We start from the raw sequence: 24,167 nt of genomic DNA, 5'->3' as shown, positions 1-24,167 counted from the left end.
TACCCCCTACCCTGCCATTACATCAGTACCACAGTGAGTAATAACATATAATTGGGTATTTCTTGGAGAAGATAGCGGAGTTCTTTGTTTTTGTCTGGGTGCTCATGGTTGTTTGAAGGAGAAGTGGAGGACTAGATGAAGTCAAACAGAGCCATTCTACACCGCTGTCCTCTTGAATGTCTGGCACCTGTACGATGGGTTAGGTAAAGGAGAACCCACATTTGAAGGACATTAACTATGTTCTGCATCGAAGGACTCCTTGTGTTGTGTGGGTGACTCAGTCCTGCTGAGGAGGCCCATGAAAGGTCCAGCAGGTGTCCAGCAGGAGAACAGGAAGTGGTCTCTTTTTGTTTGCACTGCACTCCATGCACTTAAACAGTGCCTGGCACATAGGGGCCACTCAACACATACTTGTGTAATAAAGGATTCAATGTAGTGCCAGAAAAAAAGGACAGTTTTTTTTCCCCTAATAAAGTAGTATGTGGGCACCTGGGTGGCTCAGTCCATTAAGCGTCTGCCTTCAGCTCAGGTCATGATCTCAGGGTCCTGGGATCGAGCCCCGCATCAGGTTCCCTGCTCCGCGGGGAGTCTGCTTCTCCCTCTGCCCCTCCCCCTGCTTGTGTTCCCTCTCTCGCTGTGTCTCTCTCTGTCAAATAAATAAATAAAGTCTTAAAAAAGTGGTATGTTTCCATTTGTTGGACACTGAATGGTGTTTGGTCTGCTGCCCAGAATCTCGGGGCTTAAGTTTATTAAGCTAATTTATTGACTAAGATAAGTAAATAAATAACCATTTTTTATTATGCTTTATTATGTTAATGTTAAGGCAATTATATTATTTCTGGAATAATTACTTTTTTTGAACCTATGTGATTTTTGATCTCTTATCCTTTCCTTCCTCTCCTTTTCTATCCCTCTCAAATCTACCCTGAGATTATGTCTGTGATTTTATTAGAACCTGACTTAGAGTCACTGGAGTAATAACTGGGAGAGAATTTAAAAATAAGAAAACATTCTTCTTACAGTAAAGGAAACCATTTTTCAAATGGCTTCATTTTCAAGAAAATGAAAAGGCAATTTACTGAATGTGAGAAAATATTTGCAAAATTGTATCTGATAAGGGTATATATCTAAAATATATAAAGAAATCATACAACTCACTAGCAAAAAATTCTCCAATCTGATTTAAAAATGGTCAGAGGATTTGAATAGACATTTCCTCCCCCCCCAAAAAAGACATACAGATGGCCAACAGGGGCATGAAAATGTGCTTAACATCCCGAATCTTGAGGAAAATGCAAATCAAAACTACAATCAGAAAGATAAGGAATAACAAGTGTTGGCAAGGATGTGGAAAAAAGAGAACTCATATACAATTGCTGGGGATGTAATTTGGTTCAGCTGCTGTGGAAAACAGTATGGAAGTTCCTCAAATAATTAAAAATAGAATTACTGTATGACTTAGCAATTCTAGTTCTGGTGATTTGTCCAAAGAAAACAAAAACACTCACTAGAAAAGTTATCTGCAACCCCATGTTCACTGCAGAATTATTTGTAATAATCAAGATGTGAAACCTATGTGTCCATCAATGGATGGATGGATAAAAAACTATGGTATTCTATACAATGGAATATTATTCAGCCATAAAAAGAACATCTTTCCATCTGTGACAACATGAATGGACCTTAGGGTATTATGCTAAGTGAATAAATAAATCAGACAAAGACAAATATTGTATGATGGCTCTTTTATGTGGAATCTAAACAAACAAGCAAAACACACACACACACACACACACACACACACACACACACACACACACACACACACACCCACCAACGGGCTTATAGATAACAACACATTGGTGGTTGCTAGAGGTGGGGAAGGGAGGGTGCAAAATGGATGAATGGAGTCAAAAGGTACAAGTTGCCAGTTATAAAATAAATAAGTTGTGGAGGTATGATGTATAACATGGTGACTATAGTTAATATTGTATTGTATATTTGAAAATTGCTCAGAGAGTAGATCTTAGAAATTATCATCATAAGAACAAAAATTTTGTTAACTATGTATGGTGCTGGATGTTAATTAGCTTATTGTGGTGATCATTTCGCAGTATATACAAATATTGAATCATTCTGCTGTATACCTGAAATTAATATAATGGTATACCTCAATTATACCTCATTAAAATTTTTTAAAAAAAATAAGAAGACATTGCTAATTTGAATGTGACTTGCCATTTTATTTGCAAAGAATTTATTCACATTAAAAACATTAAGATTTATGAGATCATTTTTACTGACCCTTTTCAATTGCTTTTGCATAAAATTGAAGAGAACATTCAAGATAAATAGAGATTTTGAATTTGAAAATGACTTATAACTATGTTTATTTGTGTAGAAATTATTCGGGTTGGTGACATGAAGAAGATTCATCAGATTGAGCTCATTCCCCATGGCCAGATGGTTGCAGTGATCTCTGGGAGAAGTCACCATGTGCAACTGTTCCCCATGTCAGCTTTGGATGGACGGAAGACTGATATTCACAAGCTGGCAGAAACAAAAGGGTGTCAGACAATGACTTCTGGAACAGTGTGCCAAGGGGCCCATACATGCCTCTGTGTAGCTAGGAAAAGCCAAGTCTTTTGTTATGAGCTGTTTCAGAGCAAGAAAATTTCTCACAGAAAATTTAAAAAGCTCCAAATCCCAACCAATGTCCAGTGCATGGCTATCTTCAGTGAAGAGCTTTGTGTAGGATTCCAGTCAGGATTCCTGAGATATCCCTTGAGAAGAGAAGGAATTCCATACAGGATGCTCCACTCACATGATCCTACACTATCGTTTATTGCACATCAACCAATGGATGCTCTCTGTGCAATTGAGATCTCCAGTATTGAATATCTGTTATGTTTTAAGAGCATTGGAATTTACACTGACAGCAGGGGCCTCCGATCTAGGCCAATTGAACTGATGTGGCTTGCAACTCCAACTTATTGCTGTAAGGCTGTCTTAAAATTTGTTCCCTTGTCTTTCTGTATCTTTCTTGCCTTTTTTATTGTATTTCTATTTCTGCTATTGTTAGTGATAGGTTTTATTTCTGAAAACATCACTGAAGACATTTCCTGATTTTTCTAAGGCTTTTTAAGTAGAACAGCTCCAGTGAAGTTATATCTAAGTCATGCATGTGATAACTTAGCCTTTATCTTTTACTATATTCACAGGAAAATTTACCTTGAATATATCCTTAATCCAAATTGTTGCTTTTTGTAAGCTCCTAAATAGGTTATCTTCATGGTCACTGAAAATCACATACACATTAAGAAACCATAAGAAATAGTTACTATTTTTTACCTTTTGGTTTAGTTTATGTGAAGTACACATGTAATATTCCTAAATAATTTTAGCTTATTTCATATTTTATTGGTGCAGGCCATCATTTTATAAATTAAATACAGCCTTTTTTATTCACTTAGAGAATAGTATTGAACACTTAAGATGAGCAACTTACTCTGCCAAGGGTTAAGGGCACAATATTAAAGATAAGATAAATTAGTCTGTGTCCGTATGTAGATTATAATCATGAGATGAGACCAATAATTAAGAAAGTGCTGTGATAGGGGAGCAGAGTATTCTACAAGAGCACACAGGAGGGATGCTTAATCTAAACCAGTCGGTCAGGGAAGGCCAGTTAAAGAAATGTGAAGTGTTTTTGTCTTTCAACACTTCAAAAACATTCCACTGTTTTCTGACTTCCATTGTTTCTGATGAGAAATCAACCATTTTAATCATTGTTCTCTCCATGTCTTTTCTATTCAGCTGCTTTTAAGATTTTCTCACTATCTTTGGTTTTCAGCAATTTGACTATGATGGGCTTACATGTTTTTGTTTTTGTTTTTGTATATATTCTGCTTGGGGTTTTCAGAACTTTTTGGATCTGAAGATTGATATCTTTCATTAATTTTGGAAAATTTTTAGGCATTGTATTCCCACAAATTTTTCTAACCTATTTTCTCTTTTCTGGGGATCAAATTATCTGGCTGGATCCCAGAACCCCAAGATCATGACCTGAGCCAAAAACAGATGCTTAACTGACCGAGCCACTTAGGTGCCCCCAGATCTCTTGATTTTGGTCACTGAGGCTTTTTTTTTTTTTTTAATCCTTTTTTCTCTCCTTCAGTTTGGATAATTTCTATTGACCCCATTTTCAACTTCACTGTTTTTTCCCTGGTTATCCAGGAATTAAGCATTTGAGATATTGTATTCTTCTGTTTATAATTTCAATTTTTTTGAAATTTCCAGTTAGTGAAATTGTCCTATCTTCTAATATGTTTATATTTTTCACAAAGTCCTGAGACACTTACAATAATTATTTATAATTATTCCAACATATGGCTCATCTGTTGGTCTGTTTCTATTGACTTTTTTTTCTTCTTGCTCCAGGATGATATTTTCCTGCCTTTTTTCATCTTATTTTTTTTACCCTTCACTGGATGTTATGGATGCTAGGACATAGGGACTCGACTACATTATGCATTTCTCTAGAGAGTGCTGTGTTTTGTTCTGATAGGCAATCTACTGATGGACTAGTCACCTTGGTCTTGCTGAGGCTTGGCCTTATGCTTTGTTAGGATGGGCCTATTTTGGCTTTTCTTTTAGTCCTTACTCCTAAAGAATGGCCTTTTTGGGGTCTCAACTGAATGACCAGGGTTTTTGCCAATGTCTCTCCACTGTCTAGGTCAGAAATCTAATGTTTTTCCAACACTGTACTACCTATGAAATTTCTGTTCATCCCTCAATGCTTGGAGCAGTTCTCATGGAGTTTTGCTCTGCCCATGAGCAGCTTTGGATTTGGCCTAGGGACTTTGAGGGATCTGGTGTGCAGATGTCTGGGACTTTTTTGTGGCTCTTTCCTCTAGGTACTCTACCTTGCAAATTCCAGACACATTAGAATCTGTTTCCTCTGCCCAGCAAAACTTCCACTCTCTCCTTGGGCTCCATTTTTTCTGCACAGCAGTTCGGAAATTTTCCCTAGCAGAAAGCTAGGGGAATGTAGGATCTACCTCACGTCTTTCTCCTTTTTTAGGGATGGCAGTCCTGTGCTTTTATACTAATACCTAAAAAGTTACTTTATATATATTTTTTTCCAGCTTTATAATTACTGATGGTGGCAGGGTATGTCCAATATCAGCTGCTTCATCACAACTGGAATAGGCCATCCAAACTGCACTTTGTGAGGAACTATAAGTTCGGTGTTTCAGGCATCGAGTTCAAGATGACAGTCCAAGAGATGGGGCTGGAGGGGTTGTCATGAGCCAGACCACAGAAGATGTTTTGTAGGCACATGATTAGATTTACATTTCAGAAAAATCCCCAGGTTCCATTGGTTAGATTAAAGATGATGCAACGTAAGACTGGAGGCCAAGAGACCAACTTGGGAGGTCACTGTAGAAATTGTGGATTAAAATTGTGTAAAGTAGAGGCAGTTAGGGTGGAGAGGAGAGAATTTGAGGGATATTGAAGAGATATAACGGACAAAACTTTACACTTGATTGGCAGTGGAAGCTGAGGTACAAGACAATCAGTAATGATTCTCAAATGGAACTTGAGCAGATGGGTGGATGTCACTGATACTTACTAATAAAACACAAGAAAGGGCAGACTCAGACAGGGGATGAAGGTTGTGATAATTCAACTTCTTTTTTGTTGTACTGAAATATTTTAAATCAAATCCCAGAAGTCCTTATCATTCCACCTCTATACACTATATTACACCTCTAAAAATACGGACATTTTCTCATAAAACCACATTGCTCTTATCACCCCTGAAGAAGTTACAAATGGTTCTTATTTTCATCAAACATAGTCCATATTCAAATATTCCTGATTATCACAAAGATGTCTCTTTTGACAATGTATTTCTTGGAATCAAAGTTTGAAGAAGGTCCACATATTCCTTATTATTATTATATCTTAAATATTGTCTAATCTTGAGTGGTCTTCCATGCTGCTGATTTTTTTTGTCCTGCAGGATGTTCCACAATCTGGATCTGTTTCCTCATGGTGCTTTCTTTCTTCCTTTATATTCTAAATTTCCTGTAACTGAAAATGAGCTCTAAAGACAATTATTAAGAATACATCATTAATAGTGTTGTGTATGTCACACTGAAGCACACTGGGGCACACGATATCTGCTCATCTACTCGTGGCAATGCTAAAATGGATTACTAGTTTCTGATGTTGTCAGTCTGATTCCTTGGACATGCTGAGTTTGTACTGCCAATGGGAGAGTAAACAGAGAAAAGGGCACAGGTTAGAGAACCAAGAAACACAAATGTTAGAGGGATGGTTAGGGGGCAAGAAGCCCACAAAGGATAATTCCTGAAGGCGAGTATCACTGAGTAGTCAAGTAAGACAGACTAAAAAGTTTCCGTTGGTTTCAGCAACAATTGGTGGTTGACGACTTGCTGTGAGAGCAGTTTTAATGGAGGAGTTAGGGCACAAGTCAGACTGCTTGGACTGAGGTGTGAAAGTGGGCTCAGAAAGGTAGATGGCACTCTTAAGAGCTTGGCTATAAGAAAAGGGAGAAGGATGGCACAACCGGAGCATAGGAGGAGTTGTTATACTGCTATTGCTTTAATGGGGAGACATTCATGTGAGACTTTCATAATAAATTATTTTTTTCTTTAAATTTTTTATTGTTATGTTAATCACCATACATCATTAGTTTTTGATGTAGTGTTCCATGATCCATTGTTTGTGTATAACACCCAGTGCTCCACGCAGAACGTGCCCTCTTTAATACCCATCACCAGGCTAACCCATCCCCCACCCCCTCCCCTCTAGAACCCTCAGTTTGTTTCTCAGAGTCCGTAGTCTCTCATGGTTCGTCTCCCCCTCCGACGTACTCCCCTTCATTCTTCCCCTCCTGCTATCCTTTTTTTTTCCTTAACATATATTGCATTATTTGTTTCAGAGGTACAGATCTGTGATTCAACAGTCTTGCACAATTCACAGCGCTCACCATAGCACATACCCTCCCCAATGTCTATCACCCAGCCACCCCATCCCTCCCACCCCCACCACTCCAGCAACCCTCAGTTTGTTTCCTGAGATTAAGAATTCCTCATATCAGTGAGGTCATATGATACATGTCTTTCTCTGATTGACTTATTTCACTCAGCGTAACACCCTCCAGCTCCATCCACGTCGTTGCAAATGGCAAGATCTCGTTCCTTTTGATGGCTGCATGATATTCATTGTATATATCTACCAAATCTTCTTTATCCATTCATCTGTCGATGGACATCTTGGCTCTTTCCACAGTTTGGCTATTGTGCATAAATTATTATTAGTAACATAGAAAGTTCCAAAAATGTTAGTGGCTGCAAGTTTTCACTGCTTTGTTCATTCACTTCACTCTCCACATATACTTTTCTAATCTTGCACTATATTCTTGCCATGAGCTGAATTAGTTTAGGAGCCACAGATTTTGAAATGTTATGCAATTACTTAATAAAGCTGCCATTAGATGAAAATGTTAGAAAGCTTTTTGTCAGACTTTCACTGTGTCATATTTTAAAATGTAAACCATGTGCATCATTTATTTTATTTATTTTAACCATATTAAAAATATTTGAGGCAGCAGCTATATAATTAGAATATTATAATGGGATTCTCTTAGGTTCCCAATCTGAAAGTTGTTTTTTTTAATGTATTATGGCTTAGCAGATATAATTTATCATGAATGCTGTGTGATTCCACTCATTCATTTTTGAAATGACAAAATTTTAGAAATGGAGGACAGATTATTGATTCCCAGGAGTTAGGGAAGGAGGGGATGTGGGTGGGGTTATAAAAGGGAACGCTGAGGGATCCTTGTGGTGTTGTAAACATTCTGTATCTTGACTGTAGTGGGGATACATGAACCTACACAGGTGATAACATTGTAGAGACCTACAGACACACACACACACACACACACACACACACACACACACACACACACGTAAATTGGGGAAATCTGCCTAGGATGGGTAGGTTGACTCTGTCAATGTCAGTATCCTAGTTTTACGAAATGTTACATTGGGCTGAACTAGTCAGGGCGTGCAAAAGATCTTTCTGTATTCTTAAAATTGCATGCGAATTTATAATTATTTTAATAAAAAATCCAGTTAAAAAATGAATCCTGAAGCCCACACTTGCTGTCACCTCCTCCCCATCTCCCAGGTTACAATGCCCCATATCTCTCCGTGTACAGTGAAAATGCAGTGGACATCTTTAACGTGAACTCCATGGATTGGATCCAGACTGTCCCTCTCAAGAAGGTGATTTGACATTGAGATCATGTGACTAATGAATTACTGGCTGAAAATGGAAACAGGAATATTCATTTGTGCATTTACTAATTTGAAGGCTGAGTTGAGAGTAGAAAGTCCGCATCAAAACCCCAATTGGTTAATTTTATTACTAGTACAAAAGCTATTTTGTGATTCATACTTGCATTAAAGCAGGATTGTTATGATCAAATAGTACATTTATATGTATTTATTTTTGTCATACACTATAGATGCTACATACCACATTCAGTTTAGTTTCTTTTACTTGTTACTAATTTTCACTTAGTATACTTTTGCATCCTGAAAAAGAAAATTTTACAAGCTAAGGAAAAAAAAATATATGTATATATAACCAAACCTGTGTTTAAGATTCTCAATTAGGATTTTATAAATTCATAATAAAAAATGTATACCTCTACTACAAATAATCTCAAACATAAATAAAAATTTAAGCAATAAAGACTGCCATTCTGTAAGAAAAGATCAGTGAAGATTTAAGAATAATTAAATTTTGGGATATTTATACATAAGATGAGCTATGTATCAAAAAAAGTTTATATAGGAATAGGATGAAGAATGTAGTCACAATTATGTGAGATTTTGTCCTACTTTAAACAGTATCAGCTTGGAAAAAGCTTTTGCAAGGACTGCCCAACTACATAAAACATGAAAGTTTTCCAGCATTCTAAATGTGAATCAGTCACATTAACTGTTTGATAAAATGAATTTATGAGGCAGATGAATCTTCTGAAGATAACCTTTTATTACTAGTAACTTTTAAAAAGTTAACTTAAAAATGGAATGTATTTCTATTTGTTACCAATTTTCGGATTTCTTTAACCTATTGATATTCATGTTTCTGAAATTTTATCCATGATTTTGTAACAACAGCCATTCTCTTTGACTGGTATTCTTCTGTTTTTTTGTTTGTTTGTTTTGTTTTTGAGAATAAAGTATTTTGAGGCAGGTGCTTAGAATATTTTATTAACTAATGCTTTATATATAAGCAAACAGACTTATAACTTAATTTTAAAAAATTATTTGAGATGGTAATCTTGCTTTTTATTATTTTAGGTTCGACCCCTGAATAGTGAAGGATCCCTAAATATTTTGCCTTCGGAGACAATTAGATTAATATATTTCAAAAATAAGATGACATGTAAGAAACAACTTCTCTTCTTAGTAGAACTACTTCTAAGAGACCATGTCTCTAGCTGACTTCCCAAGGTCACAGAGCAAGCAAGTGGAGAAGATGTGACATTGATTCAATGTGCTGGTGGCAAAGAGTGATTCTCCTTCATCATTGCATATCTGTATACATACAACATTTACTTTTGGCACAGTTGTTATTTTCCAGTGGGACTGATCTAGGCATGGTTGGACATAAGCACCTGTAAACAATGTAATCACCATTTACAATGTTCACTGTGCAGACTCATTCACTTTCTAACAAGCTGAGGGTCTAGAAGTGCACCAAGCTGCAGTTCATGTACTGAAAGCAGATGTAGCATCTCCCTCTCCAAGCCCTACTTCAGCCTCCCCTACCTATATTTTTAGACTCTAGATTTGTGGTATGAAAAAAACACATGGATTCATTTCTTTTTTTATTTTACTGACAGAATGGAATGCAGAGTGTAGCTAAGTATTAGTTTGCTAGGATTGCCATGACAAAGTACCACAGACTAGGTGGCTTAAACCACAGAAATTTATTGCCTATCAGTCCTGGAGGCTACAAGTTTAAGATCAGGGTGACTGCAGGGTTTGTACCCTTTGAAGACTGTGAGAGACAACCTGCTCCAGGTTGGTCACTGCAATGACCTCATCTTAACTTGATCACCTGCAAATATCCTATTTCCAAATAAGGTCACATTCACAGGTACCGGAGGTTAGGACATTAATATCTTTTGGGAGGAGACTCAATTTAACCTGTAACAAGCTTTCTCGTTTTCTTTTTGAAGTCTAAGACAGTTTTGATAGTTTCTGGGTGACAGTTCTATTTACTTCTAGATATTAAGAACTAAAATAGAGTGGGCCCTGGACTCCCAGGGGTCTACAGAAGAGTTGCATCCTCCCCAAAGTTTAGAAGAGGCAGAGAGTAGAGGCTGATTCTTACCTCCAGTAGGTAGGTATTGACACTATCTACCTGGAGATAGAGTAGCACCGGTTAAGAGCTCAGTCCCAAAAGACTGCCGCCTTCCCTCTACTTCAGACATAAGTCTCAAACCCAGGTGGCCACCTGTGGTTCTGACATACAGGGTAAAAAGCAGAGGCTCCAACAACTCCTTCCTAGGGTTTCCTTTCACATCTGACCTCCAGTAGGTAGGTATACCTCCACTTTACCCCACCTCTGTACCTCTTCCTCCTGTTGTGGGCCTCAGAAATGCTTTGCTTTGTTACAGTAATTGTTTTTATTTATAGAAAGATTCACCCTTTACATTTTACCCTGCAGCACAACAGAATATTTTAATGCCCTTACACCACAAAAATCTGGTAGGAGGAAAACAGCATAGACATGTGAAGGCCAATCAAAGTGGAAAGACACCATTGCAAATGCTCTCTCCTAAAGAAATGATGCTGCTTTATAGATATATAAGTCTATATATCAGCACAGATTTATTTTTCAAGTACTGTTTAAACTGAACATTAAATTCTGTTCATTAATGTTCCCTTCATATTCTTGATAATGGATAATGGATGCCATAAGCATCCAGTTTTAACTTTTAAAAATTAGACTCGTATATTTGTACAGTTCCTTAATTGTGAGATTAATGTGCAATTAATGGACGGGGAGGCCTTTTAACAGTTTAAAGGATGCTGTTGTTTTATTTGTTTAAAAATATGTACAGATGGAGACGAGCTGGTATTTCCTGAAACATCAGATAATCGTCAGAAGCAAATGGTCCGCCACCTCCACAGCAAGCGGCGATATTCCTTCAGAGTTCCCAGAGGGAAGGGGGGGCCTCCCGCGGGGCTGTGATCACCACCCTTCACGTGGCGGCCAGAAGGACCACTCCACAACCACATGTTATTCGATGTTATTTAGAAGAAAAAGAAATCTCTGAAACTTGGGCAGAAATCTCTGTTCACACCAGTTTAATGTTTATTTCTCTGTGAAACTTCAAAGAAAATCTTTATGTAGTAAGTATAAATGGAAGCGCAATGTCGATTCATTTCTCTGTGAACGTGCAATAACCGAAATTCAGTATGTAAGCGTCCATATAACATAAATACAGAACAAATGTGTATACACATCATAATGTATGTCCCATAATCATTTTGTGAACGAACAAATAGTACTGTGTATGCATGTAGATTGGTTACTCTCTGACTCTGGATGTGTTTTGCTTTGATTTTAGGATAACCTTTGGTAATGAGCCATTACTTGGCAATAATCTCTGTAACTGAACAGGCAGAAAAAATAGGCTGATCTTCTTTGGATTACAAATAAAAACATTTCTAAAGTGATGCAAATTCTTTTAAAAGAACCATAAGCATATGAAAAATATATAATATGGCAGAGCTTCTTTGATGTCTGTGGCTGTTTAAGGCAGTATTTCTACCAAAAACTTTGAAGTTTTTCAAGTTTCAAGTTTTCAAGTCTTCTTGAAAGAAGAGAGAACTGTTAAAATCTTCAATCTTAACTGTGGATTTCTCTATTTTTTTCCTTTCACATCAACAATTTTGGCTTCATATATTTTTGAAGTTGTTTTTTTTTTGGATTCACATGAATTTAGATTATGTTAGATAATTATTATGAAAATTTCATCTTTCTCTTTAGTAGTATTCCTTATCAAGGAGTCTCCTTGGTATATTCAGTTAGCCACTCTAGGTTGTCTTACTTTGGAATCTGCACGGTCTATCTTTTTTTCCATCCTTCACTCTTAACCAACATGTATCAAATGATTTATGCGTTTCTTATATACAGCTTATGGTTAGGTCTTGATTTTCGTTAAGTTTTATAATGTCCATGTTTTAACTGGGAGTATTCAGAACCCTTACATTTAATATAAATACACTGCCATGTTTGGTTTTAAATATATCATCTTTCTTATTTGTCCTAGCCTTTTTCTTTCTTCTTTGTTTCTGTATTCTTTTGAATTGTGTATTTTACTATCCGATTTTTGTTATAATTATTACTTGTACCACTTTTTTTGGGGGGGGTGGTTGCTCTCTAATTTAGATTATTACAATTCTGATACCAATTAAGGTGTGTGAGTTTTCCACCACCACCATCAAATTCTGACACCAGCTGGGTGTCCTACAATTCAACTCAATTTTGACACTATCTACCTGGAGATAGTGTAGCACCTGTTAAGAGCTCAGTCCCAAAAGACTGCCCCCTCCCCTCCACTTCAGACATAAGTCTCAAACCCAGGTTGCCACCTGTGGTTCTGACATAAAGGGTATAGATCAGAGGCTCCAACAACTCCTTCCTAGGGTTCACTTAACTCGCTAGAGTGGCTCACAGAACTCAGAGAAACATCTTACTTGTTACTGGTTTATTATAAAAGGAACTCAGGAGCAGTCAACGGGAGAAACTGGACAAGTCATATGGAAAGAGCACAGAGTTTTCATGCCCTCTCCAAGCCCAGCATCTCCCTGAACCTCCATGTACTCACCGGTTCAGCTCTCCGAACCTTGTCCTGAGTTTCCATGGAGGCTTCATGACATAGACATGACTGATTCTATCAACTGGCCATTGGTAAAGGACTTAACCTGCATGCAGCCCTTCTCCCTTCCCCAGAGGTTGAAGAGCGTGGAACTGTAAATTCCAACCTCCTACTCACAGTCTAATCACATGGATGAGTTCCTAGGAAACCAGCCCCCATTCTTAGGTGCTTTCTGAAAGTCACCTGATTTAACATAACAAAAGACACCTTTATCACTCTCATCACTTAGGAAATTCCAAGGGTTTTAGAAGTTCTGTGGCAGAAATGGGACAGAGACCAAATAGAAATTTATTATAAATCACAGTATCACAAGTATGCATCTTTAACGTACCACTATCTACCCTGAAATAATACCAATTCACCTATATTGTAAAAACCTGTAACCTATTTCCATCTCCCTCTCCAACCTTTTGTGCTATTGTAATACATTTTGTTTCTATATGTGTTGTATTTTTTTATTATACCATCACACTTGGGTATTGTTTTTGCTTAAATAGTAAACTATAAAGAACTTACTTTAAAAAGGTAAAACAATTTATATTTACCCACATATTTATCATTTTTGGCAGTCTTCATTTTTAATGATTTTTAATGATTTGTTTTGTCTGGTAACTAACATTATTTTTGTTTTTTTGGTTTTTTTTTTTAAGATTTTATTTATTTATTAGAGAGAGAGAGAATGAGAGATAGAGAGCAGGAAAGGGAAGAGGGTCAGAGGGAGAAGCAGACTTCCTGCTGAGCAGGGAGCCCGATGTGGGACTCGATCCCGGGACTCCAGGATCATGACCTGAGCCGAAGGCAGTCGCTTAACCGACCGAGCCACCCAGGCGCCCCCTAACATTATTTTTGAAGAGATAAGATCTGTTGTTTGCAAAATGACCCACTTTGTGAATCTGTTTTTTTTTTAATTGTTGTCATTCCTTCACTGAATATTCTCAAATTGGGATTATCTATTAGGCATCTATTATACATAGGCAAAACGAACAGCATTTGAAAATGGGAATACCAGGTGTTCTCACCTGGAGACCATTTTTCAGGGAACATTTGGTAAAATCTGAAGGTTTTTTTTGGTCGTTAAAACTAGGTGGGATGGGTGTGCTACTGGCATCTGGTGGGCAGAGGCCAAGTATGCTGCTAGACACCCTCCAATGCGCAGGTCAGTCCCCTACAACAAAGACCTATCTGGCCCAGCGCGTAGATAGTGTGGAGGCTGAGAAATGCTGATGGCGATGCATGAAGCAGCGCGGCTAGTTCTGAAAACTCCAGGTATTTTTGTGTGGCTGGAACGAAGCGTACCGTGTTGTTGAGAGAGTCCCACCCCGTGGAAGATGGAGGACAAGACGTCAAACAGACCAGGGTCCTAAGTACACTGCAACAAGGTCTGGGTTTCATCCTGCAGGACAGAAAACATTCGATGATTAACTGAAAACGTAACATTAATAGCAGCTTGAAAAGACTGCCCCGGTGGTGGTATGGCTGGACTGCAGAGCGCTGGGGCAGTTGCAGTACTTGAGGCAGGAAATGCGCAGGGCTTCGAGGAGCATAAAGGACTTGCTAACTTTCTGCACGTGAGGAAGACGAACTGAAGCGTGGCCGCTGGGTTTCAGCCTCGGCAGTTACTCTGCGAGGTCGGGAACACAGGACAAAGGAGCAACCCTGCGGTGGAAGGTGCGGAGTCTGAGATCACTGGAGGGTCTGCAAGGGGACGATGCCCAGGCGCAGCCGGCTAGTGCTCGGGCGGGAGCCGTGTCCTCGGAGACCTGAAGCGTTTAGACGATGGCCGGAGAAACCGCTGAAGCAGTCGGGACTACGGGGGCACCAGGGAAGGCCCGATCAGAGGAGGAGGAGGACCCAGACACAGGCGAGGAGCCACGACAACGTCTCGGAAGCGGATTCCAAGACGTGTCAGCAGACGGGCTCTCAGACGCGGCCTCAGAAGGTCCGTAACCTAAGTTACGGCCCGAAACGTGCCCCCTCGGGGGCTGAGGAGTCTCGGAAGGCCCGCAGGGCAGGAGCGGGGGGCTGTGGGGTGCGGAGCGAGCGCCCGCTGGGAACGCGGCCAAACCAAGCCGTCCTGTCTGACGGGCCCTGGCTCCGACCCTCCTGTTCACTAGCCGGGCTTTACTTACTATCCACCCAAATACCTCGTGTCACCCTTGCACAGACGGCGCTGCACCAGGAAGCACACCCCCACTGTTTTCTCACTCCCCCCCCCCCCAATCAAAGCCGCCGGTAGCTCAGCTGCTCAGCAGGTTTGGAAGGATCCCGGCTCTTGGCCCCGGTCCGCCGCTGGAGGGTCTCCCGGAAAGCAGCCTGGGGTGCGGGGGGCGCCACATGCGGGGCAGGGCCAAGCGCACTGCCCCACAACCCCGCGGGAACCCGCGGCGACACACACATTGACTCCCGCGCGTCTCTTCCGCCGCGTCGAGGGAGCCCACGCGGAGCCTCACGGGAGCTCACCGCACAGCACCCTGGGGACGGCCCCCCGCAGAGTCCTGGGCGCAGGCGCAGGCGCAGCCCCGCCCCCGGCCGCAGCGAGCCGCCTCCGCCCCGCCCCCGGCCGCAGCGAGCCGCCTCCGCCCCGCCCCCGGCCGCAGCGAGCCGCCTCCGCCCCGCCCCCGGCCGCAGCGAGCCGCCTCCGCCCCGCCCCCGGCCGCAGCGAGCCGCCTCCGCCCCGCAAGCTCAGTCCTGCCGAAGGGGGCTGGATGGAGGGCCTGGGATTGGCCAGGTCGGGTGGAGCCGGTTCCTGCTCGGCCCCAGGGTCGGGTTCCTGCAGGGGTGGGTCTGCAGGGAAGGGTGCGGGGAGCCAGAGGGCCCAGGACAAATTCCAGCTGCTCCTGAGGAACCAGGGCCGAGGTGGGAGGTTGCAGACACTCCGTGTCCGCATCTGTCCGCGGGCACTGCCCACGACGGCCACTTGGTCTGACCATCAGGTAAGATGCTACCTGCGAAGGGTGAGCCAGATGCCAAGTGATAAGCACTGGTTAAGTGTAAGCTTCTGTATTTCGAAGACAATTTGTTCTTATTGTCGTAATTCTCTTTTTTTAAAGAATATAAAACAGGTGCAGAGAGGTGGTGGGATGTCCTCGGCGTCACAAGTTTTTGGGTGAGGGAGTTCAGGTTCAAAGGCTGCTCTGCTTGTGACTTCTCACCAGAGCCTCAGAGCAGAGTTGGAGGAACAGGGAGAGAAGGTTCTAGATTTGAATGGTCAAAAGCAGTTCTTGATCCTCCTGACCAGATCCTGCTGGCCAGACACTGGGGGTGTTGCCATATCAAAAAGCCATCTCAGACTGTAACAAGAGCTCCTACAACTGGACAACAAAACCACCTACTTAACGATGGGCAGAAGATCTGAATAGACTTTTCTCCAAAGAAGGCACACAGCTGCCCAACAGGTCCATGAGAAAATGCTCAACATCACTCATCATCAGGGAAGTGCAATCAAAGCCACAATAGGATGATGTAACCACACATCTGTCAGACTGGCTAGACTCAAAAAGATAAGAAATAACAAGCGTTGGCGAGGACGTTGGAGCAAAGGGAACCCTTGTGCACTGTTGGTGGGAATGCAAACTGGTGCAGCCACTGTGTTCCTCTGTGGACCACATGGAAAAGCCACTATGGAGATTCCTCAAAATATAAAAAAAAGTGTGATACGTATGGTCCAGCAATGTTGCCTCTGGATATTTATGTGAAGAAAACAAGAGCACTAACTTGAAAAGGTATCTGCACTCCTATGTTCATTGCATCATTATTTATAATAGCCAAGGTGTGGAAACAACCTAAGTGTCTGTCAACAGATGAATGAATAAGGGAATGTGAGATACATACAGACACAGACACAATGAAATATTCAAATATTACTCAGCCATAAAAAAGAAGGAACGCTTGCCATTTGTGACAATATGGATGGAGCTAGAAGGTATGATGCTGAGTGAAATCAGTCAGACAGAGAAAGACAAATACTTCTGTGTGGAATGTAACCCCTCCCTGAACTCCCCCCCAAAACCCACCAGTGCAACAAAGAACAGCTCTTTGTAGCAGAGAACAGATTGGGTGGGTGGTGGCCTCTGAGGCAAGAGTCGGGGAATGAGAGAAACGGGTGAACTGCCTTTTTTGTTTGTTTTGTTGAGTTATGTTTAAATAAATTCAGGGGGCAAAGCTAATCTCCTTCCTGGGATCTAGGAGGTCAAACATGACCTAGACCCCCCTGCCTCTCGAATCAATGCCCTCCCTCCGGCCCCACTCAGCCCTCAGCCTCCAGGCCAGCTTCCTGCTCCTGGGAATCCTCCTCTGAGTGTTCGTCCCTGGCCCGACCTCTCTCTGGCACATCCTTTCCCCAGACAGCCACTTCACTCTTCCCTTCCTTGCTTAGGATTTTTGCCCAAGTGTCTGCTTTTCAGCAACCTTTGCTGACCCTTCTGACTCCCAGTGCTCACTCCATATCCAATGGCACTGCCCCCACCCCAGCTTTGTTTTCTCCATAGAACATACTACCAACATGCTATGCGCTTTACTAACTCATTTGCTTCCCGGTCTCTGTGCTGGAAAGAATTTTGTGCTCAGCAAAGCTTTGTGTGGTCGCATTCTAATGTCCCTGTGCTGTCTGGGCAGGAAGTCTCCCTATGCTCTCTTTCCAGCTCAGCTGTGCGTTCAAAAGATTGCTATTTGGGGCGCCTGGGTGGCTCAGTTGGTTAAGCATCTGCCTTCGGCTTAGATCATGATCTCGGGGTCCTGGGATCAAGCCCTGCGTTGGGAATCCCTGCTTAGCGGGGGGCCAGCTTCTCCCTCTCCCTTCGCCTCCCCCCACCCCTGGCTTGTGTGCTCTCTCTCTCTCTCTCTCTTTCAAATAAGTAAATAAAATCTTAATTAAAAAAAAAAAAGATTGCTATTCATGTGCTATCCAGCATGATGATGTGTTTGCCTGGTCGGCTCTGTGGCCAGACCCTGAGATTCCCAAACCTGAAATCATTTCTGCAACCAGTGTGGACTTGTGGGGGACCTCAAGCACCATCTCTGAGGGTTGGTCTCCAGTTGACCAGGTCATAATTGTAAACATGGCTTTTTGAAATGCTAAGGCACATGAAGAGTGCTGGCAGCCCCTGACTGCCAAGGCACATGAGGCAGTGACCATTGTAGGTCTAATAACATCGTCTTGGACATAATATTTTAGTGTTTTAAGATCTACTTGTAGCTTTTATTTTCTTGACTGTTACTCCAATGTGTTTTAATTTCTTGTACTTGAGGGGATAGCAGTGGTGGCTACTCTGGCTCTCTTTAAATTTGTGGGACACAACCACATCACATGAATATGAAGCAGTAAAGCCTGAGCCGGCATGAATTCACTGTGTATTCAGCACAGTTAAATTTGGGATGCCTAAAGATGTGCAGAGTAATCGCTATGCTTCATGGCAGGTTAGACACACAAATGGTAAGAAGATCATAAATCACTGAGTAATAGTACTTTGCACAGATAATCAGGAGTTTACACTTCTTTTCCTTTTTGCTTTGTTATATGTTAGTGTTGCTTTTAGCTCTGATAGATTGAGGTCAATGATCACAGAGTCACCTTAGCAAAGACAACGGTAGACGCCAAGCTCCTGAGGGCAGGGCTTGTCCCATTCCTGTGTACCTGGGACACGGTGCCCGGCGTCTGGCTGGAACTCAGCAAGTATTTGTTGAATGAGTGAATTATGAGTGAAGCTAGCAAGAGCTAGCTTCTTGCTAGGTCTGGTTTGGGTAGTTAAGAGCTCTTGCATACTTTCCTGTGTAATTTAGTTAATGTTCTTTTATTTATTTATTTGACAGAGACAGAGACAGCGAGAGCAGGAACACAAGCAGGGGGAGTGGGCGAGGGAGAAGCAGGCTTCCCGCCGAGCAGGGAGCCCGATGCGGGCCTCGATCCCAGGACCCCGGGAGCATGACCTGAGCCGAAGGCAGACGCTTAACGACTGAGCCACCCAGGCACCCTAGTTAATGTTCTTTTAAACACCTTTCAGAATTTAACCTCAGGAAAGGAACATTTTCGATTGTTCAGGAATGTAAAGATTCTCACATCACAAAATGTTAAAATGTATTTGATGTGTGCTACACATGCAAATATCCTGGTTCTGTGCCTTTGCTTATGGGTTTTGTATATATTGCCTTAATGGTTGTTACAATTTATAACATTTTTCTAAAGTAGGCTCCACAGAGCTTGAACTCATGACCCTGAGCTGAGATCAAGAGTCAGACACTTAACCGCCTGAGCCACCCAGGCGCTGCAATGGTTGTTAGGATTTTTAAAAAAACTTTATCTTTAAGGCGGTGAATTTTGGGCTGCTGTGTAATGAAGCCAGGTGGCCACTAGGTGGAGGTGTTGTACAGTGTAGAGCACACCACCCTTCTGCGGAGACTTTTCATTATTCTTTTTTAAAGATTTTTTTTTTTTTTTTGTAATCTCTACATACAACGTGGGACTTGAACTCACAACCCTGAGATCAAGAGTCGCAGGCTCTTCCGACTCAGCCAGCCAGCACAGCCCCGAGACCTTTACTGTTTAATACGGAAAGTCAAATGGGAGTTCTCTGGAGGGGCACTTTTGAATATATGTCTGTATTAAAGTTTCAAAGCAGTAAATACGACCAGAACATTAAATTGTAAAGATAAATTATCCTGGTAGTGTTATTCTTCATTTCCGTCTTTATAGAGGGCTTATTCATTGTTCTTTTACATATCAACGCTTAATATTTTCAGTTTCAAACTCCATGTACAGCATATAAAAAGAAAACGCAGCGCTGTCTAAAAATCAAAGGGCACACACACATGTGCATCGACACATAAATACATAATTTTTACTGTAGTATTTATAGGGGAAAACAATGACCTCTTTTGTCCTGAAAGAACGCTTGATCTTTCCATATATACCACTCTCTTTTTCCCAGCAATTAGAAAAGTAGCAACAAAGTTTATTTGAATTTTTTTCTTATGTTTAGACAATGGCTACTCACAAATTTGATCACTTAGACTGTCAGGAAAGATAACAGTACATGTCAGAATGGCTTTTGAAGGTTCTGGCGTGTTTATATTGCTCTACCGTCATACAAAACTCGAAAGGCCTTTGCTCTGAATGGATTTCATTTGTCACCATTTACTCGTACTTTTGTTTTCAAACAACCCCAAAAAGTCAAACACATTTTTTTGTGTGTTTATTTTTTAAAGAAAGCATTGTCGTCTGTGATATGTCTGTGGGAATTCAGTGCCGTTGTTTTACTTATCACATAATAAAGTAGTCAACTAACATCAGGTTCTCAGGTGCTCTTTCCCTGAACAGGGAATGAACTTTGAGTGCCGTGCTTCCCTGGCTATGGGGACCACTAGTGTCATTGTTATGACGCGTGTCTGGGGCCAGCTCAGAAAGCTGTGATAATAAATAAAAATCTGCACACAGACCCATAGAGGGAAGACAATGTAAAGACACACAGAGAGAAGACAGCCGTCTTACAAGCCAAAGAGAAAAGACTGGGAGCAGATCCTTCCCTCATGGCCCCCGGAAGGAATCAAATCTGTCTCACCTGGATTTTGGACGTCTGGCCTCCAGAACTGGGAGACAGCAAACTTTGCTATTTAAACCTCCCGGTCTGTGTTGCTTTGTTACGGCAGCTGGAGCAGACCCAGACAGGTCCTCCTGTAATAGGACCGTGGAACCGGGCTGTAGAGCTTCGAGGGTCCTCGGGTTCCATTTAGACCAGAACTATGCAAGAATAGCACAGCGCCAGTCTCGAAGGTGGGCACTTATGTAATTTAAAATTTCCTAGAAGTTGTATTAAAAAAAGAGAGAAAATAAACTAGTGAAATTAATTGTAATAATATATTTTATTTAATCCAATATATCCAAATATCATTTCAGTGAGGCATTTTGAATATAAACGATATATTTTATCTTCTCTTTGTGGTCCTAATCTTTAAAATCTGGTGTGTGTATTTCACGCTGACAGAGCATCTAAATGGTCAATAAAAGGTAAGGATATTTTGACCAACGAAAATTCTTTGGGGAGGGCGCTTGAGGAAGACACAATTTCTCATTGTACTATTCTTGCTCCTTTTCTGTGATTTCAACATTGGTTGTGGAATCATCTGGTCCTTTTGGTTTGTTTGTTCTGATATCTCATCTTGGTGAGTATAATCCTTCCCGACAGAGATGTGATAGTGTGTGGGGGGGAACCTGTCACTAGATATCCCAAAGCACACGGCAGGCTACCGTGTTTTGATTTTCTGCATGTGATGATGCCAGGAAGTTGATCAGACCTCAGTGTTTGCCACAGCGAAGTCCCCAGCCCCGCACTGCACACCCCCTACCTCCTGCCCCTCTCTTTCTTGTTCAGATGGATTCTTGGCATGCCACCCTCGAGAGGCATGGTGGGGCTGCAGGGTGAGCTGCAGAAGAACCAGGGCTGGAGAAGGCTCTGTTTTCTGCTCTTTGTCTCTGAGTCTTAAGAAAAGGGGTGAATCAAGCAGCATCCTTGCTTTTCTGATACTTCACCCTGATCTGAGGATCTGAACTTGTTCCCTGAGTATCACAGCAGTGGTTGGGTCTTAAGGGCTCTCGGCAGTGAGGAAACATTCCTTTTTCCTCATTACCATATTCAAACGAAGGCACAGATCTGTTGGTAGTTCTGCCACGATTTTGCTCATCTTTGAGCAAAACTGTAGTGAGTGTTTGCTAAAGGTCATACTAGAAAATTATAATTAATTTCTTTCCTCTGGGAATCTTTACCTATGGTTTTATTCCTTTTAAATTTCTATGTTTTTTAAGAGAAGTATGTTCTGGCAAAATGAGTTTTGGTAATAGGTGAGTGGCTTGGAAAATGCTCATTTCCTCATGTGGGACGGATCTGAATTTCCTCTCTGCTTCCTTTAAAAGGAGATCTACCGTGACGGTTTTTGAAATCGCATTTTCTGTCATTAAGGAGGGAAGCAGGAAGACTGATTGCCACAGTCTCACAACTGAAACCATTTGGATGGTTCTCTTCAAAAAACTCCAACACCTTGTGATTAACGCCTAAGTTTATCTTCATGAGGTGAGTGAGGCAAAAACGAGATACATAATTTTACCTTCATAAGAATTCATTAATAACTCCTTTGATTGAGTTCTTTCGTCAGTCAGCAAGCATTTATTAAAATTCAGGGTGAGCCGGGAATTGGGCCAGTGTGGAGGGGTCAGAGGTGGACGCCCTGCCCCAGTGTTTCTGGATTTCCCTCCTCCAGTGGGCGGGCTGGCTTGACTCATGCATAAAGACCCTGCAGATCCACCTTAAACTGCCTCTATGTGCTGTTCTCTGGGAAGCTGTGCTCACGCTAGGTATTTCATCTTAGAAAATTCAAAATGAAAAACGCAAATTTGTTTGGACTGCGATGGTCCCACCAGTGAAGAGGTGTACTTTCACAAAATGGGATTAAAGACTCTCCACATGTTAATTCAAGTAATATGAGCTGATACTAGACAAGTGAGGTTGGATTTTATTGTCATTATTCTATGGCTTTCTACCTGCTTCCGATGCTGCGAGAATTGCCCCTGAGAATCTTGCATTGTGGAAAGGGTTTTAAAAAAAGCCTCTTCTTGGGGCGCCTGGGTGGCTCAGTCGTCAAGCGTCTGCCTTCGGTCCTGGTCATGATTCCAGGGTCCTGGGATCGAGCCCCGCATCGGGCTCCCTGCTCCGCGGGGAGCCTGCTTCTCCCTCTCCCACTCCCCCTGCTTGTGTTCCCTCTCTCGCTGTGTCTCTCTCTGTCAAATAAACAAATAAAATCTTTAAACAAAAAATGCCTCTTCTTTTATCTTCTTTGTGTGAGTCTTGGGTTCATGTTCAGGGATGGGTGGGTTGAAAGGGCACAATGAAGAGATAAACACGCATCCGGGTGAGAAACGTTTTCACGGAGGCTTCTGTCCTTCCCTTAAGTTGAACGAGGTAAATACAGAATATCTTAGCACTGAGGTATGCTTCAGTCACAGCCCCTGGGCTGTTAGAAAAATGAACATGGGCTGGAAACGTTCCGTTGGGTTCCCTCTCCGGCGGATCGCCTCGAGCCTGGCGCCTAGCCAGTTATCTCCAATAGGCAACAGAAACTCTCTCTCCCTCCTCTTAGTAAACAAAGCTGTCATTGTTTTACCTTTACAAGCATGTATTAGTGCCTGATTGCTGCAGTGACAAATCACCACAAACCCAGGGACTTGAAACAACACCAGTTTCTTCTCTTAGAGTCTGGAGGGCAGGATTTCTCAACTCCTCGGAGGGCGTCAGGATAATCTGTTTCTTGGCGGTTTGCAGCTTCCAGAGCCCACCCGTACTGTGGGCCCCTTCCACATCTCCCCAGCCAGCAGCGCAGCATCTTCAAACCTTTCCCTCTGTCACATCGCTGCCTCTGTCTGTGGTCAGATCCCCCTCTGTCTCCCTCTTACAAGGACCCCGATGATTACACCAGGCCCACCCAGCTACAGCAGGATAACTTCCCCCATGATCCCTAACTGATTCACCTCTGCAGCGTCTTTTCGGCTGCCTCGGGCAGCATATTCCCAGGTTCCAGGGATTAGGGCATCTTTGGCCCTACAAAATCCCAGAGCCTGTGTGCTCTGATGGACTTGGATTTCACCGTGGCCCAATGGGGCATCACCGCAACCTCCCTGCTCCCTGCAGAGCCAGCAGTTTGGGCTGTGTGACCACGTGTGAGGACAGGCCCTTTGCTGTCTGTCTGTCTGTCTGCTTGGCTTCTACAGAGAGGGAAAACGTGGGTATGGGGGTTTCAAGTTTTGGGCTGAAGCTTAATAGCACACTTGAAATTAGAAACATCGGTTTAAAATGTTTTTATTATCTTGTTGGGAGAGTGTAACGGAAAACTCTCTGAACCTCCGTGGAGAGAAGGATGCAGGTGGAGAAACCAGTCTGCACCCCAGACGCGGAGGTTCCTGCTTCATGGAGTTTGCCCCTTCGAGAAGTAAGCAGTCATTTCCAAGCGTATCAGAGCGAGGATTGCCGCAAACGTTTAACGCTTACACATGTTGAATTTCTGTGTCTGCGTGACAGACTCGTCCGCATGTTCAGCTCTCACAGAGGGAAGTGGCAGTTGGACAGTAGATTGTCCAGAAGAGGGGGCCCAAGACTTTAAAAAAATGCCAGGAGCCCTGTAA

At 42.0% G+C, this 24,167-nt stretch overlaps 1 protein-coding gene across 4 annotated transcripts in view; it reads left to right on the top strand.

Annotated features, from left to right (window-relative positions):
• LOC113933958 (serine/threonine-protein kinase MRCK alpha-like) overlaps positions 1–13,631 on the top strand; it is a 68,059-nt gene extending 54,428 nt beyond the window's left edge. For all 4 annotated transcript variants that reach the window (XM_027614332.2, XM_027614329.2, XM_027614331.2 and 1 more), the window contains 4 exons: positions 2,402–2,998; positions 8,227–8,324; positions 9,411–9,495; positions 11,183–13,631. In XM_027614332.2, the coding sequence (XP_027470133.1) occupies positions 2,402–2,998; positions 8,227–8,324; positions 9,411–9,495; positions 11,183–11,313 (911 nt within the window). In that variant the 3' untranslated portion in view covers positions 11,314–13,631. The remainder of the gene's footprint in view (positions 1–2,401; positions 2,999–8,226; positions 8,325–9,410; positions 9,496–11,182) is intronic.
• Positions 13,632–24,167: the final 10,536 nt, after the last annotated feature.

Source organism: Zalophus californianus, chromosome 13 (assembly GCF_009762305.2).
Source record: "Zalophus californianus isolate mZalCal1 chromosome 13, mZalCal1.pri.v2, whole genome shotgun sequence".
In the NCBI taxonomy this organism is placed as follows: domain Eukaryota; kingdom Metazoa; phylum Chordata; class Mammalia; order Carnivora; family Otariidae; genus Zalophus; species Zalophus californianus.
The sequence above is the reverse complement of the archived record's forward strand: the minus strand, read 5'-3'. Positions and strand labels throughout refer to the sequence as shown.